General features: G+C 43.2%; 1 protein-coding gene across 1 annotated transcript in view; it reads left to right on the top strand.

Annotated features, from left to right (window-relative positions):
- Window positions 1–12,918, top strand: part of dph6 (diphthamine biosynthesis 6) — a 57,166-nt gene that overhangs the window by 1,389 nt on the left and 42,859 nt on the right. The window contains exon 3 of the mRNA XM_085766700.1: window positions 651–835. Within this exon, the coding sequence (XP_085622826.1) occupies window positions 651–835 (185 nt within the window). The remainder of the gene's footprint in view (window positions 1–650; window positions 836–12,918) is intronic.

Genomic DNA, 12,918 nt, shown 5'->3' with positions numbered 1-12,918 from the left:
TTTTGGCTTGCCTAGATCTTAATGGTGTGTCACTTTTCAGTGAAGCAGTAACTGATTTAAAATTCCTTTCCAAACCAGTGTTTTTCATCTGTCCTAATAGGGCATTTTTTTATACTGAATGTCATACCCCTCTTCATTTGTGGCACTAGCTTGTGCTTGTTAATATCCACTATTTGTATAGGCTATCTTGTTAACTAATCTAAAATAGTCTAAAATAAAATAATATATTTGTTGACTAACAACAGACAAATCTGCTATCATTTTGATAATCAATCAGTCAGAGTAATTTTTCTGGCAAATTGCCAAATATTGATTCATGTGCCCACAGTCAAAGGATTTTCTGATATTGGTCTATCTGTGGCTGCTGTTCAAAACAGACATTTGACAATGTCACCCTTGGCTCAGTTTTACAGTTCAAACAAAAAATCAATTTATCAAGAAAATAATCTGGAGAATAACCAGGAATAAAAAAATAAAATAAACAATGATTAATTGTAGTCCTAATCTATAATGATGTTTATTCACCCTTAACTATTTCACAAGGAATTGTAACATCAAAGCCTGTGGATTTCTGTGTACTCATCTTTTTTCAGATACATGATAAACGGCTTGTCATCATTCTCTTAAACACGTTTTCTTCTGTGCTGCAGATGAGTTGGACAGTTACATGTACCAGACAGTGGGCCACCAAGCCATAGATCTGTATGCTGAAGCCATGGATCTGCCTTTATACAGACGAACCATAGAGGGCTCCAGCCTGGACACCAGCAGAAACTACACTAAGACAGACGGGGATGAGGTGGAGGACCTGTACGAGCTGCTGCACCTTGTCAAGGTAGGCCTATGTAAAGTTACTGTAAAGGATGTTACTATCTTATGAGTGTGTCTTGTCCACAGTGTGTTAATGTTATCTCTAAGTTATACACTGCTGTCTCCATTCTTACCACCTGTTAAACTGAAGCCAAACATTTAATTGTGCTGTTGCCTTGGTGGATGTTTAGAAAACAATGCTGACGTGTAAAAGATAAATCTCCCAAAATGTATCTATTCATTTTCCTGGCTCTTTGTCATTTTGTAATGGGAAAATCCAGGATTGTAAGGATGAATGATGCATGTCTCTCAATTTAAAGTGTCATTTGAAAAAAATTGCAAGAACATCCTAGTATCTTCATCCGCTCTACGCAAAGCTTCATTCAGTAATCTGAATTAAATATTCCACAATTTGCATATTTCTCTGGCATCAATATCCCCTTTGGAACAGCACACTGTCACTTATATTGTTCCATTGCATTTTGATCAAACTATTTTTTAAATATATTTTACATATTTTCCATGTATTTGTGTGTAATATGTGCTTATTAAAAAATGCAGGAACTTCAAATACACAGAGATTCAGTCCCACATACGGTACATAAACCTACATGCACAAATATACACACGCATGAAATACAGCACAGAAGCTGTAGGCAGCTGAGGGAGCCATCAATCAAATAGTGAATTTTATTTGGAATAGTATCATAATTACATCAACTCTCTGTTGCAATGCTTTGTCGAGTGTACACAAACGTAGCCACCGTTTTGACTGGCCACCACTGACATATGCTTGACTGCTTTTTAGTGAACAAGCTCTCAGAGCACTACTAAACGTCTCATCTCGGCTAAGGTTCATGACATATGTCACACTGCTGAGATGTTTTACAAGTCATTCTCTGTGGATTCAGAGTCACTTAGTAGCCCATCAGCACTGTCTCAAAGAGGCTCTGCTTGTCGAGTTTCATCTGGCCTGCTGTACACTAACAGTCCTTAGCACCTATTTTAAAGTGCAACCAAGTGGCTCCTGAGATTAAAAAGCCATGTTAGTGCTTTTAGTCTGTCTTATTTAGTATGTCTTGATTCTAAGTTTTCTTTTTATCTGACTCTGGGAAAATAGTGTGCCTGTTGTATCAGCTTATCAAAGTTTTATGTGTGAAGTTGGAATGAGGTGCCCTTCAACAACTGGCTTCACAGGAAAAATTCTATTCTTTTTTTTTTTTTTATCTCACTTGACAGTAGATCAGATGCAAAAATTAATCACCCAATTAATATTTCATCAAATACCACTTTTGCTAGGACACCGAGAAAATATTCATTTGATGCCAAATTATGTATGAGACCTCGGTGGTCCGATGTGGTGCAGGGTGGCTGACTGACAGGGTTGAGACCAACTGTGTGCATGTTTACCACACCGCCGGCGCTGCCTGCCTACCTGACCGCCCGCAGCCATGAGGCAGCTACCTGGACGCACACTTAGACAGCAGCAGCGGCTCTCCCTGCTGTCAGTGCAAACACGGCGTGGGGATTGATCCCGTGCAACACTTTCTCACCCCCACATAGTCTCTCATTTTAGCTCGCAGCGATAAAAATGTAAGGGGCTTCTTATGAGAAGGTGGGGAAGAGTTTGTTGTTGAGATGGGAGTTGACTTGACGTGGTATAAATGAGAGAAATCTGGGGGTGCGTGGTTTTTCCTGTAGGTCTGTGTGAAGACATGTTCATCGGGAGCAGAGGGCTGCTCCAGGGTCCCTGCGTGTCCACACACCGCTTCAGTGGCGTGGGCCAGTCAGCCTGCCTCGGGGCATTTCGCGCCCTCTGCCTGACTTTCTTTGTTGTCTTCTTTATAAATCGCCAGCTTTACACATGCAGCTACATGAGACAGCTCTCGCTTGTGTGTTTTCTTGTGAGCGCTTGCGTTCACACACACAAAATACATGGTTCTCATAACTATTCACAGTCAAATAGCAGATGTGTCTCCAGTTTGCGATGCAATATGCCATCTCTGCCTGTGGTCAGGGCTCTAATTGCAAAAGGCTGCTAATTTCCCATTTCCAGGGCTTCTCTGGTCTGACCTCACCAGTCAGACAGGCCATAGATCATGGCAGTTGGACTCCCATGGGGCCCTCGTGGGCTAGCAGACCTCCAGTCGTCTCCCCCGTTTACCCCTCTCGCCGTCATCAACAGACCTTCACCGTAAACAACAGGCTTCCTCCCTTGCTCACTGAGTGATGTCAACCATAAGAATACAACTTTCCCATCTCAAATTTCAAGTCGCTGCTCTCTGTAGCTGTAGTTGGCATTCTGACTAATCGGGAGATTTACTAACTTTTGCCATTTGTTTTGCACTGCAGGGTAGTTAACTTATGGAAATCAATGCATTCCTTGTATTAAGAACCTCACAGTTGTCACAGCATCTCAAATCTTGCCTTAAAATGTCACAGATTATGGTCACATTCAGTTATGTTCATTAGATATGCCTCTCTTACGACTTTATATTTATTAAAAAGATGTTTTTTTCCCCAGCATAAAGTTTGTGGTGTTGTTGATTAGTGAAGGAAATGATAGAGGGGGGTGGAAGGGAGCAAAAAAAAAAAAAAACACTTCTTTTGATAATGAGCTGTTAAATCACCCTCACTGAAAAAGAACAGTTTTAGCATGAAAAAACGTGTTCTGTTTGGAAAGTGTGATATTTTGAAAGATTCTTTCTAGCAGTTTGAATTAATTAGAAGTTACAAGATTATATTTGGCAAATGACACTTGAGCATAGATGAAAGAATTTTTTTTCTCAGATCTGGAGTTGATGAGTTTTAAGTGGATATCTCCCCTCTTCCTCCTCCTCCTCCTCCTCCTCCTCCTCCTCCTACTTTGCGAGGCCGGCAGTGTAGTCATAGCATGAGCCAACAGTGCCATCTACAGACCGTTCCCAGAAGCTGACAAACCAAAGAAAAGTTTGGCCTCTTGAATGTTTGGAGCCATTCAAAAGATTCAAAGGGAGAGATCATATTCTTCAGAACCATTGTTGATAGAGGAGGGGAAAAAAAACACAATTATAATAGGAAAAAATGATCCGTCCATCCCCTGGTAGCAGTGATAATGGCAGAATGACAATGTGGCTCTATCCTCGGCCCCTTTGCTCTCATCGCTGCTTGTGAATGGCACTGTGTCTTTGAAGTGTGTAACCTGATCGACATGCAAGCCACAGCATCCCATCCGGCTAGGTGCTGATCTTTGAACCCGCTCTTTGAGGGGGAGAAATAACAGTTTTGTCAGCGGCTAAGGGGGAATCTTTCAGTTTTGGACATCTACAGTATGGCAGTAAGGATATATTTTCATAGGGTGGATCCTGTCGAATCGAAGATAGAAATTAAACATGTAAAGGTAAACCTTCATAAATTAAAAATACTTGATTTGTATCATGTAATTTGATACAGGTAAATGTGCCCTTTCAAGAAAAAATATTTCCTCCTGTGTCTGCACATACTGTAGGTTTTTGTGTCTATACTTCATGTGTGTGGTTAGTCTGCTCTCCTCTGCTGTGATCTGCTCTGATGTGTGATACAGATCAGCAGTGTCAGTCACCCCTGGCTGTAACGCCAGTCCCCCCGAAGGCCTGCAAAACTCCTCATATTAGTCATATCACATCCCTCAAGTCCTTTATCCTTCCCTCTGTGCTCTGTGACCTGACACAGTGGCTCTTTATGCCCCGTGACCCTGCTTGTGTGTGTGTGTGTGTGTGGGTGCGTGCACACGTGTGTTCAAGGTCAGGTCAAATCGGGCCTCTGTTACATGATAACAGGTCTATCTCTGTTCTCCTTACACACCTCTGCCTCTCTTCTTTTTCCCCCCAGTATGCTTTCTTTCAGCACTCTACGGCAGGAAAAAGCGCCCTCTCTCTCTCTCTGCTTTCAACCATGTGCACCTCTTTCTCTCTCTGCCAAACCCACTGTACACCGCCATTTTTTTTTTTTTTTTTTAGATGACTTTCAGCAGACAGAGCGTTTTACAACACACAGATGTTGCACCTTGAAAGCAGCACTATATGGCATGAACACAGTGTTGTCTTTTAGAAAGCTACACCTGGAGCTTCAATCATTTGATGTGGTAACAGATACTGTTTAAAAAAAAAAAGATAGTGATACTCTATTGCTGTAACTCTGCAACCTTTGAGCTGATGAATAAAGACAAAGACATTTAAGCTCATTAGAGTGATGAGGAACAATAGATGATATCTATGCACACGTTCCTTTCTGCCAGCTCTAATTAGTGGCACTGTGACATCTCTGTCATACTTAGACCCAGCTTTGAGAACGATGGAAATGTTACTTTCAAATCTAATTTCCTATCCTGTAATGTATATGACTTTTCACAAGCACAGTTTTTTAAGTTTATTTTTTTTGATAGCTGATATTGTGGGTCAGTTTATACCCTAATTCCTCCCTTTCTTTTCTTTTCTTTTAATCAAACCAGTATTTTTTTTTTTTCCTGGAGTTGTCTGGAAAAAGTCTTGGAGAAGCGCTCTGAGACCTTTGGCCTTTGTAGATGAAACATTCCCTCCTGTTGGTGTGTGTGTTAAAACACCTTGTTTTTAGTGAGATAATCCCTCCTAAACGTACACTCTCTTCCCTCCCCATTCCCTCTTTCTCCTGACCTTTATTACACACACACTCACACACACACACACACACACACACTCACCCCCACTCATCCTCAGTCTCTACGGCCTCTCCATTATCGACATCAGCAGACAAGAGTGGGGCCCTGCGAGATCGCAGAGGCAGTCTGTCCACAAGTCCAAACATTCATTTTCATTCTTCCTTCTCCCTCGTTTCTTCTATCTTTTCTTTTACTGGCATCTTTGTCTCCATTGTATTGTCCTCGCACTTTCATCTGGACCCTTCAGAAGCCTGGCACTGCGTTGTTGTGAGTGCCCTGATGGAGGTGCATCCTGCTGCGAGGAAAGGAGGGAGAGGAGAAAGAAAGGAGCAGAGAGGAGGAGGAGGAGGAGGAGGAGGAGGAGGAGGAGGACAGCAGGCTGGCTGGCTAGCTGGCTGGCAGGCAGAGGAATCTCCAATTGAACCAGCAGCTCTGCGGTATTGATTAGGGAGCTGAGGTGTTGTGAGACAAGTCGTCGAGGAGGGGTGTGAACTATGAAGGTGGGGGGAGGTGGGTCAAAATCAAACACGCAGCCCTTCTCTGATTACCGGCATGGTGCCGCATTAGGCTTACATTGGGGGCTCAACAGGAAAATGGATTTCTTTAAAAAGCTGCTTAATACATAAATCATGACCTCTGGGGTCACAGCGAGGGTTTAGGAGATCCGATCAATAACAAAGTTAATGCAAGCTTGTTGTAGCTGGTTTGTGGTGCACAGAGACCTCTAAATTGTGTTATTGGAAGTAGCTTACAAGCGCTCTAAGACCGGTGGATAATCACTTTGTAGAAAGTTTGTTTTATTACATTTTCAGCACAAGTTCAGAGTGCCTTATTAAGTATATATTTCACCGCGAGCTAGTATAGATTCCCCTCAAACAGCTGTCTCTCTGTGTCGCCTCGCCATGTGATAGCCATTGTTATCTTTTCCTTTGGTCTGAGACTGCTTGTATTTATGTTGGTCGACACAGTGGCAGTGGGGTTGAGATTGCAGGCTTGTTTTGCACATGAGGAAGGATAGCATTAGCGCTGAGATAATGGCGCTGTGTATTGTTCGCTGGCCGTGTGGAAGTGGTGGGACAGGATCTATTAGATGCAGGCCCATTTCCCTCCAACTGACTCTAACAGTCCCCACAAACATTAGATAAAGAGCCTAGCCTCAAGCCTTTGTAATTTGTTTGTATTTTTCTGCTTAATGTACTTTGCTCAATCTTGTTTAGCGATGATGGAAGCTGATAGCCTTATCTCGCCTTGCCAAGGGCATGAGCCACTGCCACTGCTTGGTTGAACATTGTTTCATTGAAGAACATGTATGTGTTTATGGCCCTTTTGTTTCTTTTTTTTGCCTGATTTTTATTTTGATGCTGGGTGGGTGAACTGCAGATGTATCTAGAGGTTATTTTCATTTGAGCTATTGGGTAATATGTTCTATTATGTGCTCATGTAAATAAACCATTATGGAAAGTGTATTGTTATAATTTCTATCTTTTGTTTGAGTCTTCATATTAAAAATTAAGGGCAATCTGTGATCATTTTCTAGTCCTAGCCGATCTCTTTTCTCATTTTAATGTCATCGTGCAGTTTGTCATGTTGTTCATCCGAATGCATTTGGATTTCTTTTTCCAAACATCCTCCACTTTTGATCATCAGAGTTCACTGTCACCCTTGATGAAAATATATTTTTTTTACTTCTCATTTGAGTTCATCTGAAAATGTTACTTTTACTTTCTTCCAGCTGCTAACTCAGTTCTCCATTTGCTTCCTAGACAGTTTTTTCTTTTTTTTTTTTCGCTCTGCAGTCATGTAAAGGTGTGAAGGATGATCCTGCCATTTAAGAAAAACAGAAGTCAAAGAGGAGGCTGGACGTGTAATGAAACCTTTTAAACTCGCCAGCGTCAACAGCCAGTCAGACCCAATACTGTCTGTCTCAGGACAGACAGCTGAGGAATAGTGCTCTGTCTTTCAACTCCCTGCCATTCATCTACTCCAAAATTAAGAGGGCTTTTATGTTTTGTTTTGTGAACCATTCCCCACAAGAAATATTTGTGGCAGGCCCCATCACCTCCCGCAGCTAAAGTCATAACCAGCCGTAGAAAAACACTGTCTGGAGTCTGGAGAGTGGGTTAAACCAGCATCACTGCTATATTTTCTTCTAGTCTCTCCCAGGGGAGGGAAAAGGAGGGGGGGAGTGGTGGGGAATGAAGGGAGTTGGTGGGGGCAGGTGGGGGGGTATGTGATGTCTGTTGGAGCTATGCAGGATAGAGGACAGGAGAGCCAAGATGCCAAGAGCCTGGAACCTGACCTCACCAGAAAAACATTTACATTTTGGAGTGAGTGTGTGCGTTTGTAGGCCGCTGTGTGTGTGTTGGTGCATGCACGCGCATATACACCCTGTGGACGAGGCGGTTGTTACGGACCATGAAAAGCAACTGACATAGTTTACCTCACTGTGGCATGAGACTCCGTCTTTGATTTTTGTCCTTTTCACTTTTTCTTTTTTTTTTTTTGGAAGCAGCTTCCTGTCTCAGACGCTCAAACACTCTCTCCTCAGCCAAGTGGGAATGTTACTGTGACAGAGCTGGGATTATGCCCTACAGAAAACTTTTTTTTATTATTGGAACACCTTATACTTTTAATAGTGAGAGGAGAGACCATGAGTGTTTGGAGGAAGTTACATGATTTTCTGTCATCCAAAAAAAAAAAGAACTCCCAAAACAGTTGATCATCTAAGAGAGTGATAATTTGTTTAGTGTAGAAACAACCATTAAAATATTGCATTTTTAAGAGCCAGTAATAACTAAACTTGCTCGCTTGAATTGCAAGTATTCATGGACATACAGTACATCGATAAATGACCTTATGTCTCCCCGCTGCTTCCCAACATTTAGTTTTCCATGCGTGTTGATATGGAAAGCCTCCTTGTCCTTGGCCTGCTGAAACCAGGGCTTTGTGCTTGCTTTGGCGAAGGCCCTCTCCCTCCCTGCCTGACGACTGGCTGCGCCTGTGTTTACGTAACCATATATATCTGAGAGGAAACTCGTGAAACGTTAATCTCTCTACTTTTTAACCCTGATGAATTTCTACATTTTCCAGCTGTGCGGCATGGCATATTTATGCTCAGGCTCTATCGCTGAAAACAGCTCTGTCATTGTAAATGAATCACTATCCAAGACTAAAGTGTGTGTGTGTGTGTGTGTGTGTGTGTGTGTGTGTGTATGTGTGTATAAACTTCAGGCTAGAAAACTGTACAAACACAGGCTCGGCTGTGAAACGCTGCTGTAGTACCTTCATGGATAAAAAATCTGCAGCTTCTTCTTTGGATCCGACTCCGAGTCAGTGCACATGGGTCTGTCACTTGTCACATTTCTCTGGCTTGATGAGCGTCGTTCACTCATCGCGTTGACGAGACAATGTCCAATGTCACATCCTCTGTTGACTGGTCACACCTGCATCGTGGCCTCAGCGGAGGGACAACACTTTCCCCACTTCTTCTGCTTCCTCTCTGCCCTTCTTGTAACTCTTGTTGCTGCATCATCTCTGGAACCGGCCGGGGCATTTAGGTTTATGAGCAGCTGGCTTTGTGAGTCGTTTGTTTTTCTTATTCCACTACTCTCTATGGTTGAAGACTGACACGTGGTGAGTCATCTCGCCTGCTCATCCACAAGCACAAAGGAAGAGCCCGTCTTTCAACAGCTGCTTCAAACAGACAGCCCCACCAATTTACTGAGGGGAATGTCTCTGAAAGCTTTTTAGAACGAGGTTTTGGCCCATGTTTGTTTTACAAAGACATTTGCTAAGCTTGCATGTCCATTTGTTGCTTTATTTTTTTTGATGGATCAGACGTCGGACATTGTGTTTTAACCTCAGAGTGTATATAAGCAGTATATAATCTTACCGTAACGTAGAACAGTATCAGTGGTATGTATCCTGTACCTTGTGCTCACCTCCTCCTCACCCTAGCACTGCTTTACCAACTCTGGGAGTCACCTTGGAGTGAAACGGTCTATATGGAATGATAATGAGAATGCTGATTTAAAACAAATAAGCAGTGTCTCCCCCTGGTAAGCTCACCCTAAGCTTCCTGTCAGTTTGGCATGTCTGAGTTGTCAGGACAGCAACAACACGCCCCGGGATGTCCGCATTACATTAAACACAATCACTTGACCCTAGCAGGCCCTATCCTACACCACATCTACTTACAACAAGGTCCAACCCCCTTTTTCCATGTTCCCACCACGTAGAGAAACATGGGAGAACAATCCCATTACATTACAACAAGGCCCAGAGCTGATCTAATGGAGGGAACATTAAAAGCATGTCGCGTCCAGTCACTTACTTGATGGAAGGGAGGGATGATGAGGAGGAGGGATGGAGAGGAGAAGGAGGAAGGGAACAGGAGGCTGTGGGGTTAGAAGTGGTGTCGATGTGACAGTGGGGATGCGGCGATGGGGAATATGTGATGTTGCCCCGATGCCCTTGAGCAAACTGTCATTCAAACCACTTAAATTAATTTCTCCACCTTGTCTTCTTCCCCGCCTCCCTGCCATCGCACACGAGCCTGCCACATAACAGGAGGCTGTAACATAATACAAAGTACATGTCAACAACTTTGGACTCCATAAAAGGAGGATTTTGTAATGGAAATGTGTGGCCTCGTGTCTGTAATGGGCGAGATCTGCCAGCTCCGGCTCCCTAGTTGTCAGAAAAGGCTGAAGCAGGCATTTTGGAAACCCACCATTTTGCAGAAATGGTGCTTTGTATTGTTAGGGTGTATAATTAAGATCTCATTGTGACAGCCATTGAGAAAGAGCTAATGAGGGTTCTGATGTATTCCATATGAATATGAATATTGAATTTTTAATATTTTATGGCTTTCTAATTGCCTTGAATGCTGTTAATGGCTTTGACTGTTGAATATTACCCAGACTGAATGTGTGGCATGCGTAAGTACCTTTGAAAGCTGAGAGCTGGTGAAACCGCTGCATTTCTCCAGCCCAATCCGTTCGCAGTGTGATTGTTGTGCATCGTTGGCGCAGATACATATCTTGACTGAAGGCATGTCTGTGACTGTGAATACATTTGAACCACTCTGTAACTCCCTTACTAAGATGAATGTATATATAATTACAAAGTATATCACACGCACTACCTTGATATAGAGTTTAATGGCCGTATAGTTTCTTTGTAGAGCATGTCTGCTGGCCTTAATCTTCCCCACAGCTGACATCTTAATAACTCAGCCCTCTCCATCCATTTCCACGGGAGACATCCGGATGTGGGGGAAGGATTAGTTTAATGAATTTGACAATTAGTAACAGAAGTTAATGACTGCATGGGGCTAAGTACCCTGATGGACATGGCTGGGGGGACTGAGGGCTTCCATTGCTCTGGGCCATAGATCCTCATTAATAGCTTTTCTGCCTGTCGGAGAGGACAAGGGGAAGCCAGGCCAGGCCTTTGTTTAGTCTGCGTCGGATGGGGCTGCGAGGGAGTCGCACTGTTGCACAACACCACGCCAGAATTAGTCCCGTTCTGGGCATGAGTTAATACAGGGCCTCGGGTCCTGGATCAGGTGAAGCTTCCTTTTAATGAACTAGGGTCATTAAACGTTGAAAAAAAAGAAAAGCAGTGTGGAATTAGGGCAGGGAGGGAGCTCTTTCTTCGGATCTTGTGCCAACAGTCATGAAGAAAGAAAAGTGGTTTGTGGGTCACAGGAGTCCTGATGACCTCTGCCTTGATTTATCATGATGTTAGCTTCTTACCCGGATCCCACCTCTAATGTAGTCAAAACATCGTTTAGCCCGATAGCTCTCATAAAGATTTTATTATTATTTATTATTATACTGTGCTTCATGAGCTACCTTGTCGCTTTGTCAGGTGATCCCACTATAAACCATTTTGATAAATTTTTCAGCTACCATAAAATCAAAGTTTGTATTTTTTATGGCGTCATGAATACACATGGAACAATTCCCATAATATCCGTCAATTCAGATTTATACATACATATACCCCTTGCTTCACAATAATTTATCCCACCTTTCCCACAGAGAATGAGAAACTATGTCTAGAATTTGTAAAATCACGTCCGGAGCGGCATTAGCTGCCCCCTCATTCCTGCTTGTCTCCTGGTGATAGCCATAATAGCGACATAAACACAACCGTATCCAAAAATAACCATTTTCCAAAGCTATTTGCCAAAAGGTCTGGTAGCTCGAGCTTCCACTGAAAACAAGAGGATGTGTGAGAAATTTGTCTCGTGTTATCATTAGCGACGAGTTTTGCCTGGATATTATGAGGCCCCCATGATGTCATGTAATGGGAGCCGGTGAAAAGAGAAGCTGTTTAATGGGTCCAGACTGATTTTTGAACCTCACAGGCCCAAGTACCTACAACAGTCTTAACTCCAGAGAGAAACCAGACAGAGGGAGACAGAGAGACAAAAACACAGGAGGAGGATGTTTTTCACTGTTGCTCTGACGCTCTCTCCTCTCAGTCTGTCAGGCTAAGTCTGGTCCTGTCAAGTTTAAAGCCAAGGGACCAAATTGGTGTTGATGTAGCGCACTCCTTCAACACTCACTCCTATCTCTTTTCCTCCTTCTCCCTGTCTCTGCTTATCCCACTCTTTACCTCCTAATTTGCCTCTTTAGGAAGTGACAATTGTATTTAGGGAAAAGGTTATCATTGTATTAGAATAGAGTGCTGGCCCTGAGGCTTACCTAGAATTACATGACACTGCCTGCAGCCCCCTTGGGTCTGTGCAGGGCTGAAATGTTATCAGTCTGACTTAATTACTGTCACCGGGCAGCAGAATTGACTATAATGTATATTCCAGTGTTGGGCGCATCGGAGGGATATTTAAACTTGAACACAGTTTCTGATTTTAAAACCTCCCGGTGTTTAACTTCAGGTCAGAGAGTTAAATTCTAACTGTGTGTGTGTGTGTGTTTTTCGTTTTCCCCTTCGCCTTTATACCTCACATCCTTTGCTACGGCGTAAACACCACACAGATACGTGCACACAGAGAGCACATCCTTTATCTGATTAGCTGGAACGCCTATGTGGAGGTGTGTGTGAGTGTGTGTGTGTGTGGCACAGTGCGTCGCAGCTCAGCGTCAGGCCCCAGGCAGGGCATGGATTTCATTTAGGAAAGTATCAAAGGTTTACACGCTGTTCGCTTTAATCAGCATGTTTATCAGGCAGAGAAAAATTGCAGGAAGGGACCACAGGGAGAAGGAGGGGTGGGGGTTATCTTAAGGACCAGTAGCCAGGGAAATTGATAATGGCTACAAGGTAATTTACTGGAGACTTGTGCATCCCTCCACTGCTTCTACCCTCGCCTCTCATTCTAATTACAGCCCATGTAATGTTCTAATGAATCTGCAGGTGTGTGTGTCTGTCGGGGAGGGGCACGGAGGTGGAGAAGAGGGGGGGGGGTATGTTTGTATGTATGTGGG

This window comes from Trachurus japonicus, chromosome 22 (genome assembly GCF_045865225.1).
Source record: "Trachurus japonicus isolate A0001 chromosome 22, Traja_1.0".
Lineage (NCBI taxonomy): Eukaryota > Metazoa > Chordata > Actinopteri > Carangiformes > Carangidae > Trachurus > Trachurus japonicus.
Note: the sequence above shows the minus strand (reverse complement) of the source record. Positions and strands in the feature narration are given on the sequence as shown.